The sequence below is a fragment of the Lytechinus variegatus genome, chromosome 2 (assembly GCF_018143015.1).
Source record: "Lytechinus variegatus isolate NC3 chromosome 2, Lvar_3.0, whole genome shotgun sequence".
Classification (NCBI taxonomy): domain Eukaryota; kingdom Metazoa; phylum Echinodermata; class Echinoidea; order Temnopleuroida; family Toxopneustidae; genus Lytechinus; species Lytechinus variegatus.
Window position 1 is genome coordinate 70,310,043 of NC_054741.1, and position 15,236 is coordinate 70,325,278.

Sequence of the window (15,236 nt, forward strand, 5' to 3'; positions counted from 1 at the left end):
CCCTTTTACCGATTCAGGACAATGCGACATGTTGGTTAGCCGAATAACTTTTTATCCAGAGCACTTGACAACATGCAAATACACCAAAGGAGAGAAACTCCCATCCATTCAGTAGAATAATCCCTAAAATCAGGCGCGAATCCATGCAGGGGGGGGGGGCACTTGCCACCCCTTTTGAGAAGCAAAAAAAAAAAATTTGTAATGTAAAAATGCCATTAAAGACCTTTTTTTTTACTTGTCAATTTTTTCGGGTCTGAAATATTCTTAATTTTTGGTTGAAAACCTTTTTTCCCCCCTCTGAAAAATTTTCCACCCTTTTGGAAAAACTTGGATCCACCCCTGCATAAAATCCTCAGATTGGCAGTGCCATTGATACTTCAAAATAGCCTGTTCAATGCAACGTTACAACTACTTAAGATGTTCTATATAAATTTTTTTTATTTTGGATACATAAGCTTAATCCTTGTTGCCAATTTGAAGAAGACAGGCAGATTAAATAAGGTTACAAACAATTAATTGTTCCCAAATGTAACTTTTCTTTGGAATCATTTTGATTGTAGAAGGGGGTATATATTTCAAACATATGGACAGGATTATTGAAGTGTCAACTAATTCTATTATCACATTAAACCTTAAATTGAGAATTTCCACCAAGTATTCTGCACTTAAATTCTTGGATGTTGACAATATTTGTGGATGTGTGTAGTTCAGAAAATATCATTTACAACATGTTGTACAAAATACAACCAAATTCTTCTTAAATAGTTTATTTTATATACAAATCTAGATTAATCATTACAGCTACAAAGTACAATACATAAAGACTTATTTTCATATTTAAATAATGATAATATTTTAGGCTACAATACAGCTCAAGTTTATGATGTTTACTATATTGATGTCACACATGTATGCTGTGTGCATCTTAAATTTCAAAAATATTAATCACAAGTTGAAATAACAGTAGAAATGGCACAGGACATCTCATTAGCAAACTAGAAACATATCTGGGACTGTATAAATCTTTCATAATTCAAGCACACTAATAATAACAAAAGACAGAATGGTGAAAAGTAAAATTCAAATGAAAAGAATTCAATTCATACACCATGTAAAAAATGAATCAAAGTATTACATGTTTAGAAATAAAATATATATTAGCAAGAAAGTTGTTAATCTCAGCATGGCATCAGGCATTAGCATATTTTGCCAGTCATACTCTATAAAAACCTAAGTATATTGACTAAGTAAACATTGACTAGGGAAACTAATGTTGAGTTATATATATTTCACTATATTCTGGTCAGAAATAAGTCTTCTTGTCAAATTCTAGAAAACAGTAAGCATAGGTGACAAGAATAATTGTTTCACCGGGCTTACTCCTTCATCTTGCAATATTGATTTTTAATCAGTTTCAAAGAGTATAAGAAATGCATTGAATACCCAGGACTAATATATTTTACTTCATGACCAAATTATTCTGAGTGAAATAATTATTCTTGTGCAAGAAAAGTAGTGTGATTATCAATATTCTGTTCCTATTTCAGAGGATTATGGCAAATTGAAAAAAATAAACAGAATTTAATGTTTAAAATAAATCAATTCTTGGATAACATGACATTGGTGTGATTCTAAATATAAGGAAATAATCATATGAAAAGCGTGAATAAATTCAGAAGAGGATTTAACATTCAACATATCCTTTTATTTCATTTCAGTAAAAGAGAAAATAATTTGTATTTATATGCAAATGTTTTCATTACATGTTTTTATGTCTACAGTGATGGCATCACTGTTCACACCAATTCCGGTTAGAAAAAAAGTGAAGTACATGACTTGTATGAATGTTCCAAAATGAACATTAAAAGCATAACAAACTAGCAATCAAAGTAGGCTCATACATTACACACAAACTTAATTTGGAAATACAAGCATCTATACAAGCATTGATCAGTATAAAATACCATCTTAATATTCCAATGATGAAATGTACTAACAATGGAATTTATGACAGTCACCTGTCCAAATAATTTCTGTGATACTAGATTTACAAGTCATAAAGGATGTTTGTAGAAGGAGAGAAGGCTGAAAATATCATCTATCATTCCAATATGTTTTCAGATGAAACATAGGAGTCATTTTAACATTCTATGAAATTTCCCTCTGTAGCACAAGAGCAAATTAAAGGAAACCCTTTGAAAAAAAAAACCCACCAAATTTATATCAAAACAACAGATATCATTTAAGAACAAATCAAAACAAAGAAAGTAAAATATCCAAGGAAAATGAGCGCTAAATTCATGATATGATCATCAGAATGCTCATTTTAAAATAACACAATTCATAATGCAGTTCAAGGGACTTGTTTTGTATTGTATTACACAATGCTCTCTGGTTCTAATTTCACATTAATTCAGGAGCATAATGATTCTCAATTCAATTATCTTTTAATGCCAGCAGGTGAAAGCATCTAGCACTGAATTTGACATCATGTTTGTGGCCATGGAGATGGTCAAACTAGCAACACACTTATATTATTCAATTCAATTATCTTTTAATGCCAGCAGGTGAAAGCATCTAGCACTGAATTTGACATCATGTTTGTGGCCATGGAGATGGTCAAACTAGCAACACACTTATATTATTGCTAAACAGAGAAAGAAATACAATCGAATGCAACTATAGAAATAAACTTCTCAAAAATATATAAGAATCTCATTTTCAACCAAATAGAACCAAAGAATCATTGTGTTTGAATATGTTCTAATGGCGCCAGCGCAATGAGCATCTCTGGACGGTGTATGCACTCAATAAGACATCGCCATTATTATTATGAATATTTATCTAACTCTTTCAGCAATGGATCCATATTTGAATTCTAAAGACTTATTTTTCTCTAAACATACAGCTGTCACAAAATTGGCACCTAATAATTCACATACAGTAAATCCCATAGAGTTGCAATTCATATGACATGTACAGGAGTAATATGGACAAAGAAATCATTGCAGTAAAATAAAGATTAACAAACAAAAATCAAGGCAATGGAATAGTAACTAATATTTTTCTGCTTTTATAGTAGTATTGTGCTTATACATTTGAACAATGTCTATTAAAAGCTACAGATATTTGAATGTTCACATGCTGCGCACCATTTGGTTCTCAAAATATTATTTTGACCTGAATATCAGGTCATAGTATCTATGCTTATCATTCATAATATAAAGCTCCAAATGAAAAAAAAAAGCCTAACAATCTATTCAGCATTTATTCACAAGGAGCATTAAGTATTACCAAATAAAATCTCATCGTCAGTTGCTTGGAATATATTCTTGAAAGTGTCCAATTTGAGATGATGGAAACTGGACGATAGTGTCAGCCGCCTACGTTTTGACCGTGAACAGCGCCCCCTTCGGCACCACCATCAGGGTGGAAGATATGCATATGATCAGCAAATCTGCATTTAAGAAAAATTCAAATCAAGCATTCAAAATCAGATGGCAAATATACACTATGTTTTTCTTTATCTTACCATTTAAAAAAGAAAAAATCATTTCCAAAACTAATTTTCTCAGTGTAAGTTTACTTTTTTCTTTGCTGAAGAGGCTACTTGCTCGAGCGATATATGGATATTGGTAACATACATACAGTTATATCAAGGGTATAGTAAAAGAATAGATGTCAATGGGGCTGTAAAGTGAATATATTGATGACATCCATGATGCAATTAAATAAAATTTTTAAAATTCCCATGGTATGGTTCTAATTTTCATTATTACCTTATAGTATAAAGTTACCTCACTCAAGAATTGGTAACTTACATTAACTTATTTTGTATATTATATTGTTAACCAGAATTATCACCATTTACAAATTATTCTTACGATACCTGTTTTATAACATGAAGATGTATACAAATCTATATACCAACGATGTTATATATTGATAATGATGTCATTCATGATGTCATACCATGACTCACAATTGTAGCTGCGCAGGCGCAATGCGGAATAAACTAGCTTTGGAATCATATACCAAGAGTATCAGACGTGTGCTTATTTATGTGCCTTAATTACTAATTACTGTAGATTAATTAGGAGTACATAACAAACATACTATCCATTGTTAATAGAAAATGTGGAAATAAAACATCTATATTTCTTCCGATATTACTATATGTGCTAGGGTTACTGTCTTTTGTAGAGTATGATAGTTTCGATAGGAAAAAGTGCTATCTACTATTTACTTTCCATAGAATCGTATTGTCTTTATAAATGACTCATACATGTATTATAAGTGGAAATAAAAATTAGAAGAAGATGTAACAGAGCATGGCTGTATTCTTTGTTAATTTTTAAAATGCTTATGGAATTCATATCAAAACCTGTGTTTAAAAATGATTGAATGAAGACAAGAAGAGAGGCCTTTTGTATGCAGGTGATATTTAACACAAGTGGAATGCCTCTGGCCGTCTCACCTGCATCACGCGGTTCAATATAGCAGCAGTGCTGACTATGAATACTACTCTAACTCGCACAAGATGTTCAGTGATACATGGTTACTCTTATGTCCAAGTTTAATGAACTAGACCACTTTTTATGAACTAGACCAATAAACTTACAGAGATATGATGGTTATTCAACAAAAAACCCCTACATGGCCAAAGTTCATTGACCTTACATGACCTTTGACCTTGATCATGTGACCTGAAACTCGCACAGGATGTTCAGTGATACATGATTACTCTTATGTACAAGTTTCATGAATCAGATCCATAAACATTCAAAGTTATGATGGTAATTCAACAGATACACCCAATTCGGCCAAAGTTCATTGACCTTTGACCTTGGTCATGTGACCTGAAATGAGCACAGGATGTTCAGTGATACTTGATTACTCTAATGTCCAAGTTAAATGAACTAGACCAATAAACTTTCAAAGTTATGATGGTAATTCAACAGATACCCCCGATTCGGCCAAAGTTCATTGACCCTAAATGACCTTTGACCTTAATCCTGAGACCTGAAACTTGCACAAAATGTTCAGTGATGCTTGATTACTATTATGTCCAAGTTTCATTAATCAGATCCATAAACTTTCAAAGTTATGATGGGAATTCAACAGATATCCCCAATTCGGCCAAAGTTCATTGACCCTAAATGACCTTTGACCTTGGTCATGTGACGTGAAACTCATGCAGGATGTTCAGTGATACTTGATTAACCTTATGTCCAAGTTTCATGAACTAGGTCCATATATTTTCTAAGTTATGATGACATTTCAAAAACTTAACCTCAGGTTAAGATTTCGATGTTGATTCCTCCAACATGGTCTAAGTTCATTGACCCTAAATGACCTTTGACCTTGGTCATGTGACATGAAACTCTAATAGGATGTTCAGTAATACTTGATTAACCTTATGACCAAGTTTTATGAACTAGGTCCATATACTTTCTAAGTTATGACATCATTTCAAAAACTTAACCTCAGGTTAAGATTTGACGTTGACGCCGCCGCCGCCGCCGTCGGAAAAGCGGCGCCTATAGTCTCACTTTGCTTCGCAGGTGAGACAAAAATATATGTAGTGGCCAGGTTGGAACTATGGTTCACAAGTGATGTGAATGCGAATGTTTTCCTGAGGGGTGCAGCTCTGAAGGAAAATAGTCACATCCGCATCACTGAGGGGATCAACTACCATAGCTCTAACAGCCATACATATTTGGCTTATATCCATCAATGGTATCAAAAGCAACAGATAGGAAATGCGACAGAATGAATAAATAAAATTAAACAAAATCTGATGAAGTTGATCGATGATCCCACCCACGCGCACCGCTTCATAAACAAACTCCATGTCATGTCACTGCATCACGCACATAAAGAGAAGATGGTTGGAAAACAGATTATACTTACTTCTGCACACATTCTGAAGCCAGATCTCTCTTGCAGGATTCGGTATGGGCCATCTTGTAGAGGACAAGGAAGACTAGAAGATGTAGTATGATGGTATAAGTCAGGGTGATCATACGGGCTATCTTATTGGATAGGATTAAACGACCCTGAAAGACAAACAGATTGGCAATAGCATTAAACAACACAAGCATGGCAGTCGTCTTAGATTATATAAATGGTTAGGTAATTCATAGATTTTGTCCAATCAGTGAATTAATAAAGTAACAATATTAAATGGTGTGGATTTATTTTAAGATACTGAAATAGTTACTGAATTAGAAGCATTTGATTTTGACAGCAAACATGTCATAGGTATTTCACATTATGGGCACCAATGTGGCTGATGAAAACTGTCTATATTTATACTTCAACTGGGAAAGCTGAGATTGGGGTTAACTAAATGCCATATGAAATAAGTGAGCCTTAATAGTTGGTCCTGATAGACAATTGCTGGGCTTAATAAAAGAGCGAAAATAAGAAGATTAATAAAAATCACTGTGGTGTAACTGGAAATGAGACCATCTAGGAATTAGACTAAAAGTGAGTATTGGACCTAGTGATCATTAGACCAAATGGTAATTAGATTAAATTGATATAAGAACGGTTGGATATAATGACTATTATGGTGTTTGATGATCTGAGAACTAGACCATCTGCTCTTAAAACAAGGTGGATACAAACCAGTTATTTATGTTTGCTGACTTACTCTCATTCCTTGATCTTGTCTCTCCACATATAGATATACATTACAGCTAGTCAACTCATTTTTAGCTCTGTTTTACATGCTTACCATATTGAGAGTAGCCTTATCAAATGGACTGAGTCCCATGTATTTCCTCTGCTTCTCTTTCCTACTAAACGAGTTGAATGGATCAAGTCTTTCTTCATACTGGCTCTGGTATCGACTCTCTGTATCGTCAAGTCTGTTGGTGCCCTGCAGAGAAATATCAAGAAATTCAGTTCAGTTGAACAAATTGATATTCAGTTCATCAAGACAAATTCATATCTATGATTGATTCAATGTGGCTGTTTCAAATGCACACAGATACACACCATGTTCAAATTATCCCCCGATTACCGGCACATCCCCTGGCTGGGTGATCTGTATGTGGCTGTTTAATTGTTCCAGTCAAATTTTGTTATTACTTTCATGTAGCTTTTTTTGTGATTAAGTCCATCAGTTAAATATGCCCATGTTGGACATGTTTAATAAACTGGGAAGTTTTTTAATCCCATTTTATTAGCAATGGACTTTCTTTTGACTGAGTGGAATTTGTACAGTGCCCTTGTAATGTTTGATCAGTTTCTTTTGGAACCCAGTTTATATAGTCATTGCTGACAATATTTAAAGAGAAATGCCAGTAGTTGCAGTAAACACTGATTTCATGAGAAAGTCTGTAAAACCAGGCCTAATTGTCAGTATATCATTGAGGATCTAGATCTGGTACAGTCACATAAACTGAAATTTGTGAAATCTTGAAATCTACGCTGAAAAATATTCACGCTGAAGATCACCAACACAGATAAGCGCACTTGGGACAGTGTATTATTGCTTTGAATGTCGTGCCCAACGCTTGACCCGAATCCTGTGATTATTTGCTAATTTCTCAGCAATTACACAATTTCTTCCGGAATCCTTTGGCACATATTCTTTATTTATACAAACAGACACTTAATGTGGTTAATTCATTGGATTCTGTACGAACTCATTTTGATATCGTTACCAAAACTGGCATTTACCTTTAAAGGAAATCAAAACCCAAGAAGAGAAGCAATCTTATTGGAAAGAGTAAAATTTTACTTTATTTTACATATTTCACTTTATCTCCTCCTGACCTTGACATATATGGTGTGAATCATATTCTCCCATTACATATGTTGTGCTCAGAAGGAGGCAAGATGCAATTTTAAAGATAATGAGCAAAATCTGATGTGTACATAACAAATGGAGAGTTGTCCACAAAATCAGCCATTTTAAGGTATGTTGCCAATTTGAGAAAACAAGAGTTTTCAAACTGCCATAACTTTCTTATTTCATAACCAATTTTGATGAAACTCTTTTAAAATTGTTTCTCTCATTTTACGCTTTCCAATAATATTGCTTCTCTTCTTTGGTTTGGGTTTCCTAGCCAAGGACCTGGTCTAGGACCTACCCTTGATGATGGATAACTCTGTAAGAATCTGATTTTCTCATAGAGCTTCACATTGTCCTGTCTCAGTTTGTCTACTTCATTCTGTAGGACTATATTCTGCTGCTGGTGCTGACGACTTTCCTGGAAGAAAAAACAAATGTTTTTTTCACAATCATAAGGCTACAATGTGAATGTTTGGTATTTCCAAGTGAAAATCAGAATTATACTGAAAATGTTATCTTTAGGAAAAAAGGTGAATTCTAAAAACTGCACACATGCATACTTTACCACTAGTTGTGATTGGAATAATTTTTGTTAATTCAGGACAAGAAATACTACAAGCACCCAAGACTCTATTCTGCAATTGAAATAGGAGTAGGCAGCTTTAAAATTCCCATATCACTAAGCACAACAGAAAGTTTTGTAAATGAGTCATTGCTGAGTGGCAAAGCCTTGTAAATACATTTTAAAAGGAAATTTTTGTTCTCGTTTTCCTAGATGTCCTGTACATAACACACTCTAGGTATCTTGAAAACTAAAGCCACTATGTCGAATGGAAGACTATCTTACTGGACGCAGTGTTATGGTAGCCATTTATTTTCATATTCCTGAATATCTAGCTTTTTTTTCATGAAGTTTGTCACCCCAGTAAAACGTATTGTTGAAAACTGAATTCATGTAAAAATTATTCATCTTGAATAGATCCCATTCTTTATCATTATTTTTATTTTATAATACTGACTTTTGAAATCACTGGCAGACTCTCAGCAACAAAGATACATTTCCTCCACATCCTTTTTTTAGACATTGAAAAAAGCCTCATCATTCAGACATATTGCAACAACCAGAAGACGCACTACGTAAAGTCATCATCATACTCATCTCATTATGACCTTGTCAAAGTCATATTATTAGACATCATAATGATTTCATTATAAGGTCAGTCCCCACATTGGTTTGCAGTTTGTTGGTAGAAAGGTGACCAAAAAAGACTCCTGCCAATGTGAAAGTTTTTGATTTTGTCTCATATCCAATTGGCATTTTTTATAAAATGTTGCTGAAGTTTGATGCTGAGCAATATCGTGTTCGCCTTTAGGGTTACTAACCACTTCTAGTTCTTGATTCCTAAGTCGAAATCTTTCTCTCTGACTGGAAACAATAGGAAGCAATGACTCAGCAGCTCCTCCTGTAGAAGCTGTTTCCTTGGCAACTAGCAATGATAAACAAGACAGGTATGATTTTAATGGATTGAAGAACTTTGCTGAAAATTGTCAAATGAAATGAAGGTATATTTTGAATTGCATAGTATATTCATACTTATATTTTTACTACAGCAAATTGTTGTCTCAAGAAAATAAACTGCGTTGCATTGTGATTGGAAATGCAGAAATAACATCAAACAAGTATTCATCCATTAAGAGAAAGTAAAACATGTATTTTATGTATTCTGAACTTGTTTTAGGTACAAAGGGTTACTTACGGGTAATGTTTTGTTCTCCTACAGCCTTTGCTACCAGTTCTGCTTCTGTGTTTGAGGGAGTGGCTTGGCCCTGCATTGCATTGGCAAGAATACAGAAAATATGAAAACATTTCATAAAATATTAATGAAATCTCAAAAATGATAAATTCAAAATGAAATAACAGAAATTTGATTAAATAACATTCCAGTGTTAGATCTGTGGCTAAAAAACATGATCACAATTCTTTACATGCTATTTGGGAGGTTTATACTCATGCCCCTGCCATTGTGTGGCCACAAATCAGTTACTGTTCACACTAACAGCTTACCTCTCCTTCTCCCCTGTACTTTGTAGAGAGTGCGTTCACACTAAGAAGGTCCTTCTCAAGTTGACCAATGAGATCCTTCTGTTCCGTCACCGTTTGGTTGAGATGAGTGTACTGAGTCTGTAGCTCCAAGCATCGTCCTGGAGAATGAGAACATTGAAAAATACATGTACAGTATATCAACTAGGAATGGATGCCTTTAGGATGCAACATTCACAGTACTGTACTTGGAAAGCTCTGTCCACAGTACTTGCTATGCAGGAATCAGAAGACATCACCCAGCATTGACTGTGGTACTTTGGGCAACGTAATATCCACTTCAGCTTTCATGTAATATTTGTAGAATGAACTGCCAGTCTCCTGTCTGAGAGAGATCCTTCATGAATGGATATTGTACAGATAACCCACCCTATTAAAGTTTACAGGGCAGACTCTCAAATTCATGATCATCCCATTTCTGCTTAGGAGTAATTTGATCAGATGGTTAACTCCAGCCCGATCAACCCAATCTGCATAGTGACTATGGTGGTTTTGCTCATGCATGTACATAAAGCATAAGACATGATATTGCCAAGATTTTTAAATCTGACAAGTATAATAGTGTGATATCAAAAGTATCAAGTTTATTGTAATGGGTATAAAAGATGCTACATGCACATAAGATAATTGATTTATTGATGTCAAATAAAATTCAGTTAGATACCTGGCCTTGAACAAAAAGTATAAATTCAAATTTGAAAGCTCCTTATCACTTTTCTGTAAATATCTGTATACAAAAATATTTTCAAAAGAGTTTTCTCTCATGCAACAAAGATGGTTCTGAACAAGATCAATTATTCTGAGAGCTGAACTTGGCAGGCTCTGATTAAATAAACACATAACTCTTACTTCTGTACTGTTGGCATCCGAGAAAGGCCCTATTGTTATGGTTACTGTGCCATCCAACTGTAACTTTCAAGGAATCCTTGATTTATTTTTGGCAGTTTAGCATTGTTACCATGGCAGTTACCATTAGATGGAAAGGTACCATTATTTCCAATGCAACAGTTCCATGGTGTTCAAATTAAAGATCCAAATGTGGGGTGTCAACCAAATTTCAGAGATCATGGTCTCACCTCTCTTTATCTCCCACCATCATAGTGACAGAATTTCAAATGCAGCAAAAGATGAAAGTATAGTCATACATGTGTAACTCTTCGTTCTTCAAGCCTCCCCCTCAATCTATTTCATACCCTCCTTCAGCTCTGTCTCCCCTCCCTCCCTTCTTCATAATGTCTCTTTAGTCTGCCTCCCTTTCTTTCCAATCATTTCCATGTTTGCAATGGTCCCCATCCACCCTCTCTCTCTCTCTCCTCTATCTCCCTCAACCCCGCCTAAACAAAACCACTCTATCATTTCCCTAAAAAGCAAGCGAATAAAATTTCCAGACTAATGACTGCCCTGACTCTTTACAGCACACACACACTCCACCATAAACTATCAACAACAACAAAAAAAACACAAATGAATACCAGTGAGACGTCACTAATTAGAAATAATTAAAGACAATGTCTTTTATTCATGTATTTCTTAATGGAAAAATTATCCTTTTTTTACCAAGGATTTCATCCTAGACATCAGGGAAATCCTCCAGTTCAATTAAAATCCTCCCTAATTTTACACTTTGTAGAAAAGAGAAAACAGACATGATTCTTTTGCTCAATATTTGTGACGTTTGGAAGTCAATTGTGTATCACCCTAGAGAGCAAGAAAGACGTTACCTCTCAGTGCAAAAGGGGAGTTGGCAAACGTCCTTGTCCTCGAGGGCGATAGCGCAATGGCCCATATTGATAAAGACTAGAAAATGCTTGCTAGTAAAAACACTTTCATCACTCATCAACCACAAAAAAATTGAATTCATGTAAAACAAAATGAATGAAAGAATTTTCCCAAAACCATAGCAAGTGCTGAAATATTTGACTTTGTAAATGATTGTAGGGCACAAAGAAGCTTGTTGCTTTAGATACAAATACATGTATTACAATTGTTGCTTCCTTTTAATGGTACACCTACAAGTATTTCTTTGCTAGACATGAAAAAAGGGGTTTACTTGATGTTAAGAATGGGTTTTGAGAAAAAAAACTTGGGAAAAGCTCAGGTCACACCAGCCTTTGTCTAGGTAGTGGACTAGTGACATTATGTCTATGGGAGAAACTGTTATCAAGCTGCCTCATAGGAAACTCCAGATCTTACTCCATTCCTGAAAAAAAAAAGCATTTACTAGTTTTCATCAACATGGGTGATTACTTAGTAAGTAGCAACTTTACCTGCGTATCATATAACATGAATTGTATACAAAGTAATAACATAGTAATAATGGCAAGATAAATAGTAAACGTACATACGATGCAGCACAAAACACATACTACTACAGACTATGCTGGTTCTAGGCTGGATAATACAAAATGGTCAGAAGGTAAAATGCTAAAATAACAATAATTGACACATTGTAAGTTGTTAAAGTCATCAATTTATGGTAGATGTAACTACCGTGATTGTGATTGGCTGCTCAGAAATGTTACCATGGCAAAGTTACCGTAATCATACATGTAGATATTTTTGTTCAATGTTATAATCTTTTTATTTGAAAAGGCAAGTTACTATTTTCAAGTCAAACAATACTTTAAATAACAAATAAACCCCCAGGAGAGCATGTCATCAACATTTCTCATCTTGACAGGTGTCCTTGGTTTGGATCTGAGGAGCGACAGTGCCTGACTGCTACTATGGTTTCTATTGAAAAAAAAAATCTGACAAGTCCTTCCATGAAAAGCTCCCATTTTCTCCCAATTTTACCAATTCTCACATCTGATTTCATTTTGGCAGCAATATGCAAGATGTATTTAAATAGAATAATATTGTAATCAAAATATAATAGATACTTTCGAAATTAATTATTGTTGTTTCTTCTTACCATTACCGGCAAATTGCAATAGAATTAATATATTTTTCCTTAGTTTTACATGTATTAGTGACAAATATCATTACTGGCAAATTGTAAAAGAATATTTTTTCCTTAGTTTTTTATGTATTAATGACAAACTGAATTTAATGCAATCCTCTGCATTTTTATGGGATACTTACATGTAAGTTTTCAGAAATATAAATCCGAACAAGTACACCATCGTAATGATGATCAATAATATACTTCGGTTTGAAATAAAGAGAATGTTTTTTTCACTATCAGCTACATTTTGCTCCACAGAGCCTGCTCTAGTACAAAGCAAATGAAACATCTATTACAACATGATGAATACACATACCTTCAGCCCTTTGTTTGAATAAATATGAATTTGCCTCTACGCCCAAAATGATTGAAATATAATACAATGAAATAAGTACACGTTGGATTGCTTAATGCACTGGATGAATGATAATGACTTTGGCTGTGTTAGGTCTGACCAAGAACACTTCATGGTCTGACACGACAATGGGTTTCATACAAAAGAGAGGTTATCATAAGAAAATTCAGTCACAGTTGAAACTTAAATATACTGAAGACCTTTTCAAGCTAAAAGATATCTACTAGACTAGTCTTATGTTATACATAAGACTTGATAAGTGCCATTGACCAAGAAAACCCCGGCTCTGTTTGTTTGTATGCAGAGAGTAAAACATGACTTTTACTGCATGAAAAGTAAGGAGGATGGTCAAAACAACCAGAATTAGTCATAATGCCCAAACAAAACATATTCATGTATTAGAAACCATCATAGCATAGCACTATCATAAATGTAGATATGTAGAAATGGGTGGACTTCGTATCATTCAGACTACTGATTTTATTTTCTTTAGTTTCAATTAGGAGAAGTCTTTTTTTTTTACCTGCGTGACAAAAACAATCATTGATGGCTGGCTGGTTCAAACCTGAACAAAAGATTATAGCAGCACTTCATTGAATTTCATGGAGTATTGGACAACCATTATTAATATGAGAATTTTGAAATGCAACCGTGACAGATACTTCAATGTGTGACCCTTTCTTTGCAGTTACAAATACAAACATATGTAGAAAGAACATGAGCACCAATTCCCTTGAAATGTTCAGTATTGAATAACAAATGATTTAAACTTTTCACACCCTAATTTTCTATAAATCTGCCTGCCATAGCAATAGGCAGTCCTGCATAATGAAGTAAATAGATGCTCGTCTGCTGACTGAATACTGATATCTTAGTCCCATCTTACAATCAGTAATGACTGATCCAATCAATCACAAATATGGAAAGCCAGCAACGTCAACATCTACATGTTTCTTCAAAATATTTATCTAAAAATTATGTATTTTCATACATTCACTGTTTGCTTGACAATTCAGTATGCTTCTCTTCAAAGGACATTGTGCAAATTTCTTGAAGAAAAAAATTATGACATTGATGGATTTCCATATATTTGAGGTTGATCCGATCAATCATAACTCTTTACAAGACGAGGCCCAAGAGTTCAAGAAGACTCGATAAATAAGTCTACTAAAGCACTGCTCTGTTGAAAATCATGTTTAGGTATGCAAAATGAATTTCAGATAAAATTTTGCATTTAATCTGGGAGATATAATATGATCTTTATTGATACAATGAAATATCTTAAAATTCAAAATGGCCTCAGAATACCACCACAGATAACTTTGCTGTCTTCAAAGTAGTTCAAACATACATTTTTCTGGGTCAAATGATTTACATGTCAAGACCTCTGTATTTATTTACCTTTTATAAATATGTTGCGGTCTTGCATCTGGTAAGAATATAATTGCTCATGAATACATTGTTCTATATGGCATCGCTTAATATGGCACAAATAATTTTCCTTCGTCATGACAAGGCAAATACTGGTCTTTATCTTTCTCATCCTTACTCTCCCCCTCTCCCTCCATGTTTTCTCTCTCTCCCTCTTTCTCTCTCCTTCTTCCAGAGTAAATGCTGCTTCAAGAAGATGAAGATAAATGCACTGGTTGTGTGTGTATGTGTGGAACTTTTCACATACTATTGTTTCGTATATAAGGATCTTGTCCTCTTTTTCTCTAATGATTCACTGTACCATGTTGTTCTAAATAACATAAGAAAAAAAAAGAACTGATGTTCAATGAAAATCATTACGCCTTTGGGGAAAAAAACATGTTCCACCATTTTCCATTACTCCCCAGTGCCTCCTTCTTCCCCTTAAGCTCTTAAAGAAATTCAACTCCTGATTTTTAATGTTTTGCTTCAAAATAACCCAAAACATATACATCATAGATGCAGAATGTAATGGTTAATCTAAATAATGAAGCATTGTAATGACAAAAAATGTAAAATTAATGCATTCTCCATGAAACAAAGGAAGGCATTTGAC

At 34.1% G+C, this 15,236-nt stretch overlaps 1 protein-coding gene across 1 annotated transcript; it reads right to left on the reverse strand.

Annotated features, from left to right (window-relative positions):
• Positions 1 to 3,375: 3,375 nt before the first annotated feature.
• Positions 3,376 to 14,778, reverse strand: LOC121406936 (protein CASP-like). The gene is made up of 8 exons (XM_041597811.1): positions 14,760 to 14,778; positions 9,873 to 10,009; positions 9,565 to 9,634; positions 9,191 to 9,294; positions 8,106 to 8,225; positions 6,743 to 6,886; positions 5,914 to 6,059; positions 3,376 to 3,457 (listed from the first exon to the last, which is right to left on the reverse strand). The coding sequence occupies exons 1-8, from the start codon at positions 14,776 to 14,778 to the stop codon at positions 3,376 to 3,378; spliced, it is 822 nt and encodes a 273-aa protein (XP_041453745.1).
• Positions 14,779 to 15,236: the final 458 nt, after the last annotated feature.